A 15,028-nucleotide genomic window follows, 5' to 3' on the forward strand; every position below is an offset into this window, starting at 1 on the left:
ATTTGGGTTCACTTTGATACTTTTGGGAGATCGGAAACAGGCCATTTGTGTTAAGGTTTGGTGGTAGATGATGTGCCCATGTTAGAGAGGCAGGAACTGGAAGCTGGGGTGCAATAAAAACAAAGGGTTGCATTTAATAACAAAAACTAGGACCAAAGTAGCAACTGAACAAGTAGCCACGACACAAATGGCATGTCCAAACAAAGACAAAAACTGGAAACGGAAGCTGCAATGAGCAAAGTAACAAATAAAACCAGGAAAAAAACCACAAACTCTGGTGTGGTGGTGGATTGTAATCACAGAAGAACTCAAAATGACCCGACCTCGGTAATGTTCAAAATGTCCTTTAAAACGGTTCTGGATAATTTGGAAGAGGTGTGTGATAATTGGACACACCTGTGCCCAGTTCAAACCCCGGTTGGGGCCCTCTGGCGGTAGGAGGCATGTCAGACCCTAACTAATTTGTTATTAATCACTTAATTTCGAAAAAGTTTTATCCTTCAACAACAATTCGATTATGGAACAAATTAAGCTTGTATGTAGAGGTACCAGTGCATTTGTGTAGATCACATTTTTATCTTAACAGATGTTCCTACCTGAAATATGGCGAACATGATGACGGTCAAAGGGCGGTTTCCAGAATGTTCTGCTATCTTGAATACATCCAGACCCCACCGGTTAAGGTCCTCAATTTCCTGAAGAAGTGACAAATGTCTCGTTTAATGTCGGTTTTCCACCATTTTCATATGTGTCTTTTGTGTTGGTAGACGCACGCTGGCCAGCAGGTTCTCCTGTGGGGTGTTGACTCCAAAACGAGGAATGCAGGTAGATGCGAGGCTAGGGCTCTGTGTGACTTTTTTTACACCGCTGATCTGTGACATGGGCCTCTTCTTCTTCTCCTTCTCCTTAGGCGGCGGAGACAGGATCTCCACATCATGCTGTTTTTCTAAGAAAACAGAGTTCAAACAGAGTTTAAAACATATTGCATGCCGTATGACACTGAGTAGGTTCCGCTTATTCTGGAAAAAACAACTGAAAAACATTGTTTACAATGGACTAAACGTGGAAGAGTAGGATAAACATAAAGTCAAGTCAAGTCATGTTTATTTGTATAGCCCTTAATCACAAGAAGTCTCAAAGGGTTACACAATAAAAGTGGGAAAATAAAAAACATTATTAAGATAGGCAATAATTACAAGGTAGTTTCTGTCAGGGCTTTTTTGTTGCACGTGCAAGTATGTGAAATTCTTAAATGTGCTTGGATATACTATTCCTTTTTTATTTTTTGGGGGGTTTTGGTCGGCATTTGGATTGTATTTGAAACAGTCCTTTTCTTACTTTCACCTAGACTAGAAGAAAATCTTAAGCAATGCGCGTGGAATCACTCTCCTCCCCTCCCACCTTTCCTCAAGCGTAATTCATTCTTTACTAAGGGTAAAAGTAAGATAAAAGCAGATAGGTGGGGTGGGAAAAAATGCTCTTTGAACTCAGTTGGGCATTGTTAAAACATACTTAAGAGAAATAATTTTTACAAACCCCATAAACTCCGGAGCCCACCTTAAAACTTGTATACCCCTTTATGCAGAAATATTGAAACAATGTATCAGCATGACGATCGGATCAGGACGTGTTGACACAAAGATGGTGTCCCGAGAGGCACGTGCCTGTTCAAAGTGACTCATTGTATTTCTCCTCATCCATCAAAATATTCCACGTGCCAATTTAACGACAGGCTTTACATTACATCCAGGTTAGCTGTGCAGTATTTTGAAGAGAGCCGTCACCCTTGCGTGTACATATAATAGCTCAACAATAACCCCGGCGTGACAGAAAGAGCTCGGTGGCCCCGCTTACCTCCCTCATAGTGCTTTCTTTTCCTCAGAGAAGACACCATGGTGGTCATCTCCGACTAAAAACAGGCTGGACATGAAGGCAACCCATCTCAAAGCTCGGCGAGGGGGACAGCCAGCTCCTTATCCGGAGCAGCCGCCATCCCTACAGCATGGCCGATGTAGTCTGATTCTTTCTATTGAGGGAATGTGCCCTCTAATAATATTGCACCCTGTTGCTATGACAACGCCACACAAGTTGTTCGAGAATGCTGTCTGTCACCGCTCCTCCTTTCGTAGAGGAGGAAATAGCCTAATGCCCGCTGTCTTCATAGCATGCAATGCAAAACCATAAATTGAATCCAATCCAGATTTATTTCTGATGCTCAGTTTGTGTTAGCAACCTGCCTTCTTCTGCAGGGTGAAGAATAAATACACGAGACGGGCCACTATGAGTCCGCATTGTGGACAGTTTTGCTATTTAGAGTAGGGCTGTTGAACTTGCATGACTTAGGGGAACACAATTTATCATCAAGCTGCTCTTTTCATGAGCAAATTCAAGTACTTTAGCACAATTGCCCATTGCCGCTCATTTGGCGCCAGCTCCTGCTCGTTGCCTGATTGGCTCTCCTACTATTTAAACTCAGTGCTCTCATTCACTCCTTGTCAGTCCTTTAACGAACCTCTGCACTTGCAAGGTAAGCATTTTGACTCTGTCCGGTATCCTGCTCGTGTTTCCAGTATCCGGTATCGATACCGTCTGTCCCGTCCTGTCCAGTATCTTGCTCATGCATCCTGTATCTGGTATCAATCCCGTCCTGTCCGGTATCCTGTATCTGGTATTGATCCTGTCTGTCCTGTCCGGTATCCTGCTCCTCTGGCACTGGCTTCCTGTTTTCACGCGCCTGACTTTTCTGCCCCACTTCTTGTGCCCAGCAATCGCCGAATCGCTGGCGTTTGTGTTCCCGCGGATGACCGCCCCGATTCCGTAAACTGAAGCTTGGTGAGAAAACATTACGCGTTTGGGTCCACCGCCTGTTCGGGTTCTGACTTTTCCCATTTCCCATTACAAATTACCACTAAGAAACGCTACCTTAATTTTGGCCCAAGATAAAGCTCCATAATTGATACGTAATCCTTGCATTAATACACATTTCATGGTGCCCTGTTAAGGTGCAGAATGCACTTGTCCTCATGGGCGCGATCCGACGCGTAAGGACTACGGCGTACAAACTAAAGTCAGCTGATCACAAGGTGAGAAGAACAACAATGGAGAAGCGAAGCCAGGCAGCTGTGTTGGCGTCATTATTAAGCATACATGGCAACCATCACAAGCATTTAAAAGCTCCCAAAATCCAAGCACTTTATAATCCTTGGAAACAACACTAAAGTTCAAGCCTTTTCAAGGATGTCAATCACCCGTATGAACCCTCAACTCTATAATTAGAAGCTACATGCTGTATATCATGGGTCAGCGACCACTAGGTCGTGGGCCAGTACCGGACTGTGTGCCGTTTGATACCTGGCAGCACAGAAAGAAAAGATAAATTGCCTTATTTTACGCAAATACTATTAATTCATGTATACACACCTTATCTTTCACCCAACAAAAACTTCAAAGTATGGGTGCGCATTATACTGAGGTTTTACTGTAGTACATCACCGTAATTAAGCAATAATTGATCAGTCGACAAATACCGCTGACCTCATTTGCTCAGCACTGGTTGCAATGGTAATCGAACCCGCGCCGAATTCTCATCACCAGGCCACTAGGATTGTAGACGACAAAGGAAAATGCATTATATTTTATCTCATCATCGCATTATCTTTAATCACAATGCCACGTTGTAAAAAAAATTTGATGGAGCTTTGTGGGAAAGAGTTCAGCTAAAACAAAGCCGTACAACATGGTAGCGTGAGTAAAAAAAGTGTGAAGATAAGAAAAATCCAATGCCATTTCCAATGTCCTCTCAACAAATTCAAGATATTAATAAAGTATGTACCTAAACACCAGAATAATCTAAAAATTAAGACACTGGAAAAAAGCTAAAATTATAACATTTTTAGCCATTTACTGTACTTTCTAGCAGCACTTCAATAGCAGACACTAATAAACAATTTTTTTATTTCGCAATCGTTTTGTTCTTGGCCTTAATTGTAGTTGTATTCCACCTTATTTCCCCTTATCACTAACTTTCGTGGGATCCATTATTATGGACAGAAACCTGAGACAAAACCAACAAAATCGCAATAAAATGAGATGTGGTCCCTCTCAAACAGGTAGAATAGATCTAGCAGGGCATTATCGCCATCTACTGAGGTATTTTGGAAAAGGCCCACTGAAAAGGGGTCATTTACCCACTTATCCGTCCCGACCCAACAATTGAGGAACACTGATCTCGATCCCTAGTGGTCTAGAGATTACACAGTGGATTTTGACTTATTAAGACTTATTGACTTATTAAAACAGTTTGTGAATTTTCCTACGTGGATGAATAAAGTATCTATCTATCTTATTATTGTAATTACCGTAAATTCCGGACTATAAGCCGCTATTTTTTCCCAAACGTTCAACCCTGCGGCTTATTCAGTGATGCGGCCAATTTATGTTATTTTTCTAACGGCCGCCAGCGGCGCTCGAGTACAAAAGGTAAGATTTGGACCGGTGGAATATATGCGCCGAGGAAGACTGCAACTTCTTGGCTTGTGCATTAAATTAGCGTAAACATACCCTCATCATGCAAAATGCAAAAAGAAAGGCACATGACGCAGCTTTCAAGCTAAAAGAAATCGAGCAGTCTGATAAAGAAGGAACGAGCGTGTTGCCAGCGTGTTTTGGAATAAGGGAGCGTGGGACGACGTCTATATGACGAAGTTTCTTTCCGACACTGAGGAAGACGACTTTGACGACTTCACTTCTAAGGAGGAAGATGAGGATGGTTTACCGTGATCTTTACAAGTACGGTATGTTTTTTTTTACCAGACCCGTTTACTGTGTTGCAAGCGTGTTGCTAGCGTGTTTTGGAATAAGGGAGCGTGGGACGACGTCTATATGACAAAGTTGCTTTTCGATGGCTTCAGTTCTAAGGAGGAAGATGAGGACGGTTTACCGTGATTTTTACAAGTATGGTATGTTTTTTTAACAGACCCGTTTACTGAGTTGCTCGCGTGTTGCTCGCATGTTGCTACCTGTCACAGGCACCGTTTGGGATGAAGGTTATTATTATTAAAGCTTTGAAAACTCTCTCGGCGTACCGTCTTTCTTTGTAAATATGTATAACAATGTGTAATATGTATTTGCAACTGTATATTTTTGTAATGTCGTTATTTCAGACACTTATTCTGATATGTTTCCCACGGGCGAATAAAAAAGAAGGGGCGTAAAAAACGCGGGCTGACGGGAAGTGGGGACCGGTAAAGGTGAGTGTTTGTGGACGCGGCAGACAATAGTGGATGTATATTCTTCCTACCCTTACCTTTGGAAATATACACTTTTTTCCTTGGATTACTTTCAACGGGACCCGGACTCTGCAGGTCTGCATCAAACCTTAAGTACCGGTATTATTTTCCGTTCATTTAACCGGCTGTGATTTTTGGACTGTGTACTTTTATGAAGGACATTCAGTTTCAATCGCGGGACTTAGTCGGGTTTGGGTTAATTTTGTGTATGTGTCTTATATACAGGAGCGGCTTGTGTAAGTACAAAATCGTTTTTTCTCTTAAAACGTGGTGGGTGCGGCTTATAATCAGGTGCGCTCTATAGTCCGGAATTTACAGTATTATTGTTATTATTGGGACAGGCCAGGAGTATACAGTCAGACATTAAACCGGTGCGTGTTACAGAAAGGGTTGGGGAACACTAGTGTGTATGACAGCACAATACACAAATACAAATAAAATAATTCCAGTTACAGACAAAATATGATAAATGATGGCTTTAAATGAAACAATGTTTTCAAGTAAGATTGAATTTATGTTAAAATCTGCAAACAAAAATTTTGGGATGCACGAGTATTACCAAACAGGCATTTATCCTACGGATAATATAAAAATATAACGTTATAGTTATTGGTCCAATAACAACGACAACAAAAAAGGACATTATTTTTGCCAAGAGTTTAATTGTAGTATAAAATACTATATACACAGTACGTGTACACAACGCCTACATGAATAGTAAGGATGTCTGATAACACACAGGCTGATACACAGTCCTGAATAGTCGTTAAGAACAATATCACATACAAAGCATGAATACATACTGACAAAGTCCAGCTGCAACAAATGACCTATATTCAATAAAGTACCTTTAAAATCCAACATAATATTCCTCCTTGATATAGCATTGACCAGTGTCTGAAATAACGTCTGCCCGGATGCCCGGGGCGTGCATTTTTTACGTCGGCCGTACAACTTACAAAACGTCTCCACCCGGGTGGCCGACAACTTTTTAAAAAATATATATATATATTTTTTTTCAAATCAAATGTTTGTTTTATTCCGTTTTCGCCTACATCGAATAACTTCGTGCTTCCGGACTCTCCGGAGCATTATAAGGTCGTGCATTTGCATATCATTTTCCAAAGTAGACGCACAGAGAACAGAAGAAAAATGGAGAAGTGGTTAGGAATCAAGCCAAAACCTCAGCCCCAGAAGAAAGATTCAAAAGAAGCTAACAAAATTGATGACGCAACTAAAAGTATAAGTACATTAAAAGCATCGTGGAAAGAGGAGTTCACGTGGCTTGCAGAAGACGACGCAACGCAAACATTGCATGAATGAAGATGAGTAAATACAGGTACATACTGATGGCAGAGGGAAAACAGCGATGTCATATACATGCAATGAATGTAGATTTATAATAAACTTAATTTTAAAATGTTGTCCTGTTATATATTCTGATTATCAATCCTTAATACTTGCAACAATGTTGTTGTTTTTTTTGCGATGAGTTGTCTTATTGTGTTTCAAGTTGTGAAAAATTGTGCAGGCAATTTTATGGCTGGGCAGGCAACTTTTCAGAGTTGTCTGCCCTGGTGTAACTTTTTGTCACGAGTTTCAGACACTGCATTGACTCAATAGCAATTAATGACAAGTTTCTGATTTAAAATAGCCACTAGAAGGCAGATGATGCTTGTATCAGCAACTATACCTTGTATCAGTACTCGCTAAGGCCTAATACATATTTAATTATTAGACTAATTAATTCATTGATTAATAATTTCATTGATTATGTAATTCTTTCCATTACAATTTACTACTGGGAAAGCTACCCTAATTGTTATAATAAATGTCCATAATTGATATGTAATTCTTGCACTTATAGACATTTCATTGTGCCCTGTTTGGGTGTAGCATGCACCTGGCATCTTAATAAAACAATGCCATACAAACAAATGGGGGAAGCAAAGCCACCAGAGCAAGCGTTTCAGCATACTTTTCAAGCAGACACATTTCAAACATTTTAAGCCCCTGTACGAACCGTGTTTAATATCGAAATTCACAGAGAGAAAATTGCCCTGAATTGGCACATTTTGTTGAAAAAGGGAAAAATATCAATTTTGTCTTGCTAACATGGTCCTATTAAGTCGTCAGATCAAAACAAAGCTTAGCACTGTACATGGTGATTACATTTGTGTTCATATTACTCATCATGGGTTTGATCAGCAAATGTTTGAAATCAGCAATAAACAAATATCAATGCTGTCATTGTTTTTTGTATTTGGTCATTTCTGCTTAATGTGAATACTTACCAAGAAATGTACTGGCGATGAACTCGGAGACCTGATTCCCAGAGCGACTGGTCTCGGACAGCTGAGTCAGCTCTCTGTTTAGCATCCTCTTAAACTGTTTGGACACACACACAAAGAAAATCAAAAAAAGTGTCCTTTGTACGGTAATAATCTTTTCCCTATTAAACGTGTGTTTCATTTAATTTCAAACATAGAATACTGTGCACATAAGGGAATGTTCTTAATCAATCAATCAACCAATTAATATGTTTTTTTGTGGTAGTTCACAGTGGCCCATCTCTGACTGTTTTTTTTCTATAAAGAACATGTGGGCTACTCATAGTGCTTACCAGTACACACTGGCATTCTTATATTTCAAAGGATAATGGGAAAAAAATTAGCGTATAGCTAAAACACAAAACCCTAAATTTATTTAATGGGGATATTTTTAAAATGTGAAATAAAGTGTATGTAATATTGCACAATAAACAAATGGACATTCGGGCATTATTATTGTGACAATGAGCTAAACTGTATCTGTTACACGTACTGTATTTGCACTCGTGTAAACGGTGCACCCCTAATTCTTTAATATAAATAGGTATAAAACTGACTTTTTTTTTTATAAATCAATAACAAAAACTATCGTCATGTATTTTTTTTGCAATGATAAATACCAAAAACGTTTGGGGAAAGTTATTTAAAACTGCAATTACACCACCCGAACACCGGAGTAAATGGGGGCACTAATGCAATGAAAATGGAAGTTCCAGGCCAAATTTAGGAGAGTTATAAGATGACGAGGACCAGCCAATCATTTCGCAGGAATAGCGGCTCACAGAGTGAAAACCAAACCGGAGTACAAAACAGTCAACATGAGCGATAACGAAACGGAGTAAAACACCCAGCATACCCACTCTGTGCATGCTGAAAGCAAAGTTTGTACACCTTTATCATGGCCAGCTTCAAGCACTTTTCAAGCACTTTCAAGGGCAATTTTTACAATTTTCCAGTACCTTCAAAGAAGTTTTTTTGTTGTTGTTGACTTTGATGACTTAAGTCCTGCTGCTAGCACACACTTTGTGCTACATTGACCTTTTTCTATCTGTGATTTACAATGACTTCTGCCATTCTGCTTTAACAATGCACGCGGAGCTTGAATATGTAACTCTTGTTTACAAAGAGGGAAAGAGCTCTCTAGGTGTTGTTTGATTGAGTTCAATACGGAATACAAAAAAAGAAGCAAGTACTGTATGTATAAAGAGCAGAAATTTGAGTTAAATCTGAACTCATTTTAATTATATCAATGTCTTCGAAGCAAAGTGTTTTCAATCATTTGATAGATTGATGATAGTTTTTAATTATTTTAACTCATATTTTTGTGTGTTTTCCATAGGATCTGTCTAAATATGTTAAAAACAGAATAGTTTTGGATTTTATCATTTTTTATAGCACTGAAGAGTTAATATTTTTAATTTGTATTTTCTTATTTTGCATTTTTTGGGGGATTTGGTGTTGTTGTTAAACTTAAAATCTGTTCAGTGTGTAAACAGCTACAATTGTTTTGTATTTTACAATTTTTGTAGATCTGTGAATATTTTAAATTATATTTCATGTGTTTTCCAGGGATCCACTGCAAAACATGAAATTAGTAATTACTAAATAATTTGGTGCATGATGCCCTGTTACCATTGATAATATATCATTAAAGAGACAAAAGTCTGAGGAGCCATTGAGGAGCCAAAAGAGCTGATTTTCTAAAGAGAGCTGTCCTCTTGGGTGCAACCATCACATGACAATGCTTGAAGTGTGTCTTACTTCGAAAACAGTAGATAGGGGAGTAAGATTTTAAATTCAATTGAAACATTTGTTTTCACAGGATAATCCAAAAAAACCAGGGTCCATTCACAATGGTGCCCTCGTCACAGCAATCAGTGAACAACTACGTACAAAAAACATGTGTTCCAATGAGGCTACTGTATTACGCTGTATAAAACCTACTTGTGTACAAATATTCATGGTCGTGAATATTATAGCGTTTACCTACTTTGGGTCACCTCCAGTGTTGGTTACGTCCGCAAGATTACAGTATATCTCTAGTATATAACTCATTATATAGACAACGATCGCTTTTTTGTCTTAGTCACGCAAATCAATATTTCTTAATTAATAAATTATACATACTACGATCACAACACTCATTATATCGGCAGAGCAGCGATTAGAAACAGCAAAATCGGAGTAGGCGTTCTCTTGAAGGGGAGTGAGACACCGTTTTTCCTCGACATTTCAGTCAAAGTTGGTCACAAAAGGGGAGAAGGAGATTAAGACAGTAAATGCAAATTGGCAAAATATTCGGAAATATGAAAAATATTCACGACAACCCTAACTCTTTCTCCAATAGACCATTGACAGTGCAGAATGGGGACAGCTTCCTGCTTCAGTGGCTCGGATAGCAACATAAAATTTAGAATGCATTTATTTAATGTCCTCCAAAGTCAGATTCATCATCAGATACACCAAAGAGATGTTTATCTCGTCTAGCTTTATTCCGTCTATTTATACTTTTCTGGACGACGTTCTGTTTTCTCCCTTCTTTAACATTCATCTTTGGTACCGTGACTAGAAATAGTGTGATAATGAGATAAAACCAAATGCCTTCCCTTTTTCTACATCATTCTCAATGCTATGACCTGGGTTCGATTCCTGTTATATCCAATGTTTTGAGATTGTGATCAGTGATAGTATTCAAATGATCAATAATTGCACAAATATGGTCAAACAAACTTTGAGTTCTTTTTAGGTAAAAACAAATGTGCGCTATACAAAAATACATATGGTAGGTTGATATTGTTCTGACAGATTTTTTTTTTATCATTTTTTACTCATTAACTACTTACTGGGTGGTACGTTGACCTATGCATTAACAAATTGGCTTTAATACTGAAAGTGATTTGTTGATTTGTTATACCGACGCGGTCAGCTATGCTGAGATTTTTTTTTTCAACAGTAAGGAAGCTGGCCATACAATTTCAAAATGTCCTAAAATGTTCCCTCTACTTTCCCAAACAGTTACATAGTATCATGGCATGGGTGTATCTGTAATATTGATAGCATGTGGTAAAGGCAAGTAAGACAGAAATATTGTCATGGTGCAGAAACATTAGGTTGCAGGCTCTGTGCCATCATCACAAACAGATTCTGTGTACCTAATGGGACATTACACCATATTCTTATTGCAAAATATAACATGCATATTTATTCTGGTTCCTCAGCGCGCTGCAAAGCATGCACTAATACTGATGAACACTGAGCGCAATCCAGATGTAAACAAGGAGTGCTCACCTGCCTGAGTCCCCAGCACACACAACCCCATAGAACGTACATAGGCATGCCACCCCATACATTTTGATCATGCTCTGCTTAATACCCAATACAAAGGGTGTTTAAAATGTTCGCTCTATTCCAGGCTTTAACTCCTCCCTTGCGAAAAAACCCCCCATTAATTTCCAAAGTCCGGGTGATGGAGGAGCTCGCTGTAGAGTCAGAGTGCAAAGCCGCTGACTGGGAACATGGGGTGTGAAATGAGCAGAAAAGAAATAAATTATGTCCCGCGTTCAAGTACTTTCAGACACAGTCAATGAGGAACACAAAAAAGCAGAAACTGTAAGAGTCATTTGCCCCTCCCACAGCCGACACCGCGTTGGCCGCCTTCTACCCAATCAAATTGGCCTCTTTCAGAGGATGGGCAGAGGAGAGGGAGCTGACTGGCCTACCCAGAAAGAGAGGAGGAAAGAAGCAACAAGGGATGGATGGGGACGGGACTTCACTCTTCTTACTGATGCTGGTGTTTTGCAGTACGAACACTGGACATGCTGCCTTTACAAATGAATTTTCAAAAGTTACAGACAAATTCATTCTTAGAGCTGCTAAGTTACTGATCCTTAACAGTCAAGGAAGACAATATTTGCAGCAGATATTTATATTTAAGTTATTCAGGATCCACATGCTTACCTTATTAGATGCCATCTCGCTGACCGAGTGTCTCGTCTGAAGTGTCTCTAGCTGGTCGAGACACCAGTCCAGCTCTTCCATGGTCTCCATTGCCAGTTTCTGATAAGGCTCTTCTAAAAGTTCCCAGCACATTGATTCCAGCTCTGCTTCATTGTATGATTTCAATATTTTCTGCAAGTACTGACCTGAGTGGCATGGCTTGCACAGGGGGGGTTGGTTACTACTTGGTGGCCATCTGCAACAGAGGTACGGTAGGACCAGGTCTAATCGATTCAAACATTTTGCCTGATCTTACTTGTTCCCCACACGATCTTGCAAATGCGTGAGAACGGCAAAATTACTCCTGACTGTTCTGAGACTGGCGAGAATCTAAGGAGATAAGAAAACAAAGAAGCTTTGAACACAGCAAGCTTGTATACTGTGACACTTTGTTGGCTTTGTACGCTGACTAATTCAACTTAAGGGGCTCAATCAGTCATGAACTTGTGGGTCTTGTTGTCATGCCCTTAGTCATCATTATCATGGTCAGCATGATTCATACAGGTCCAAAATACACTGAGGGTAGATTTTATGGCTATTTACTTTTAGTTGACAATCGTCATTTTGCAAGGGAAAACAGATTAAGAACAAATTCTTACTCTACAAGATCTAAGGAGGGGAGGGCTAAAATATCAATAAAAAGCAAATAAACTAAACAGAACAGATAAAAATAAACAAAAGACGGCTAAAATCATACACACATATGCCAGGGAGCGGCAAAACTACTTTGCCTAATAAAAAATATCCACATTTAATATTTTGGGGGTATTTAAATCTGTTTGACATCCACAATACTTTATAAAATGAACCCATTTTAAAGCCCTTCATTCTTTGAGGCAATAATTTGAATTAATAGTGAATGGAAAAAAACTCGACAACACTACCATTACCGTTATAGGCAAAATCAGGGGTCTCCAAACTTTTTTTAAGGTAAAAGATCTTTTGTTTTTTGAATAGTGGAAAGGTGCCTAGTTTAATATTAATTTTTAAAATAACAATTTATAATGTTGTTGCTTTGTTGCTATTATGTTATAACCAGGTTAATTATTAGAAGTAGGGTTATAAAAGATTCAGTCACCCGCTACAAAAATAAATTTACTTGAAAATCACAATGACCAAGGACGAGTGAGCTACTTTTTTAGAACAGGTTTGCGGGCACCTCAATCGTCATTGCAGGGCACCCTTGGACCCACAGGCACCACGTTGGATATCCTGTGCTAAAGCATATGCCCAAAATGAATAAAATGGTCAAAACATTCATAATTAAAGTTTAAAAAACTACCATGAGCAACTAAAAATGCACAAATTAAATACATCATTTATACTATTAATTTTGTGATACAAATGTTAGCAAATGGTAGCAATTTAACCTTGGTGATAATGTTGCTATAGTTACACCCGTCGTCATTAATTTGTGTGCGTATGTAACACGTAAAAGGTACCCACCTGTGCAAATGGGGTCACAATCATGTCTTCTCCATGTCTGCAAATACAAACCAGTATGCATTTTGTTTTTTATCAGTGGCATGCAACATAACTTATTTTCAATTTCAACTAACATGGTGAGTGTGTTTTTTTTTTTTTGTACTGTTGCTATCTTAACTGTTTTTTTATTTAAAGACTGTTAACTTTCAGTGACCAAACAATAACTGACACAAATTTTATAATGATTGTAATAACAGTTAACGTTAGTGTCTTACCTTTGCAATAACGAGGTGCCTTCCCGACTCAGTGAGCAATGCGTACCGGTAACATAACCAGCTATGAACTGGTAAGCATTCAGACTTTTATAAGCTTTTAGATCATCATCCAGTGTATGGGGATACTCTATTTTAGTGGCATATAGATGGAGTGGATTTAAGCCGGGAACTGTATAAGTTGGTAGCTAGCCATCCTAATGCAATCCTCAGTTTCTCTAAATAGCGCTCTGTATGCTTTTCTTCAAGGTGAGCCACCTCATCAGACACCTTCACAATATTCGTTTGACTACTAATTGTCAATGGAGTTGAATAGCATAGCTTTTTTGTTGATGTCTACTGTTTACTGGCCTCGTCCACTGTTTACTTCAGTTTACTGTTGTCCGTCATGGTGTCATCATGTGGTTAATTCACGTGTGTGCAAAGGGTCAATAGGGAAAAGTGTTGGGTTCACACCATGCTCGTACACTCAGGGTGACTATCAAAAAATAAAAGAGTGAGATCAGTACATAGTCTAGCAAACTATTTTTTGTTTTATACAAATCGTGTGAAGATCGCAAGTTCAAGGCAACATTTTTAAAGTTGACAATCTATCAATTTTGGTACTGAGCATGTTAACTTCACTCCACCCCTACAGGCATGTAAATTAACTAGATTGTATCCAAGAAATGCATGCTGGGACAGTTAAAGCTGAGATGCATTTTGAGAGGAACGTCTACCATTCCGCAAGTGATTTAAATTAGTTCACAACAACGTTGTCTCACCGAGGTAGCCAACTGACTTCGCATTGCTTCAATCCTTCTTCCCTTCAAAACAAAGGAGTATATATTGATGGGCAATGTGGAGAAAGAACTAGCATATATTGCCGAATAGGCATATGTTGTGGCCATGAATACGTCATCTCTTCTCATGCTACAGCATATGGGGTGATGACATTGAGCATATGGAACCACTGTCTTCCAAATATGGCTGCGCGAATCTTGATGGGATTGTGTTCCCTTACACACCTCCATCAATCTTATAGTCTTTTTTGACACAATGATGAAATTGAGTGTCCCCGTCTATTTTCCTTCAACCTCAATAAAGTACAACATAAAGATTCAATATGCTTCATGAATTTAATGACTATGTTGTCATTTTATCTGAAAGTATGGAGAATGGGAAATTGCCTAGATGTGGCAAACTATTTTTACGTTAGGCAACAGCCAATTTTTATTTTTGTTTGGCGTTGTTTCGGAAGTGTGTTAAATCTTTTTTTGAATAATACGTTATTGAGGTTAAAGAAAAAACAGGGTCCGTTGCATCTTTATCCAAATTCAACCAGTGATTAGGGACTTTCTAAGACAATTTTACAATTTCTCCAGTACCATTAAAAGAAAAATCAGATGCGAATCATGTATTTTGCAGAGCCACAAATGCATCTGAGATTTGTATATGTGATTTTTTATTTTACACATGCTGAGTAAATTGCGTCTCTCTCTCTTTCTCTCTCTCTCCCTCACTCTATACATCCATCCACCCATTATCTGCACCGCTTTTCCTCAGTAGGGTCGAGGGGAGGCTGGAGCCCATCCCAGTCATCTTCGGGCAGAGGGCAGGGAACACCCTGAACTGGTTGGCAGACAGTCGCAGGGCACACAGGGACAGACAATTCGCTCACTTATTCACACCCAGGGACAATTTGGACCGGCCAATTAAACTGATATGCATGTTTTGG

General features: G+C 39.1%; 1 protein-coding gene across 1 annotated transcript in view; it reads right to left on the reverse strand.

Annotated features, from left to right (window-relative positions):
* LOC148355387 (3',5'-cyclic-AMP phosphodiesterase 4C-like) overlaps window positions 1-15,028 on the reverse strand; it is a 135,270-nt gene that overhangs the window by 15,474 nt on the left and 104,768 nt on the right. The window contains exons 5-11 of the mRNA XM_088349031.1: window positions 13,061-13,097; window positions 11,871-11,944; window positions 11,761-11,810; window positions 11,576-11,688; window positions 7,583-7,676; window positions 774-946; window positions 597-695 (exon numbers count right to left, since the gene is read on the reverse strand). Coding sequence (XP_088205157.1) covers window positions 597-695; window positions 774-946; window positions 7,583-7,676; window positions 11,576-11,688; window positions 11,761-11,810; window positions 11,871-11,944; window positions 13,061-13,097 — 640 coding nt within the window. The remainder of the gene's footprint in view (window positions 1-596; window positions 696-773; window positions 947-7,582; window positions 7,677-11,575; window positions 11,689-11,760; window positions 11,811-11,870; window positions 11,945-13,060; window positions 13,098-15,028) is intronic.

This window comes from Urocampus carinirostris, chromosome 12 (genome assembly GCF_059441175.1).
Source record: "Urocampus carinirostris isolate Australia breed hairy pipefish chromosome 12, RoL_Ucar_1.0, whole genome shotgun sequence".
In the NCBI taxonomy this organism is placed as follows: Eukaryota; Metazoa; Chordata; class Actinopteri; order Syngnathiformes; family Syngnathidae; genus Urocampus; species Urocampus carinirostris.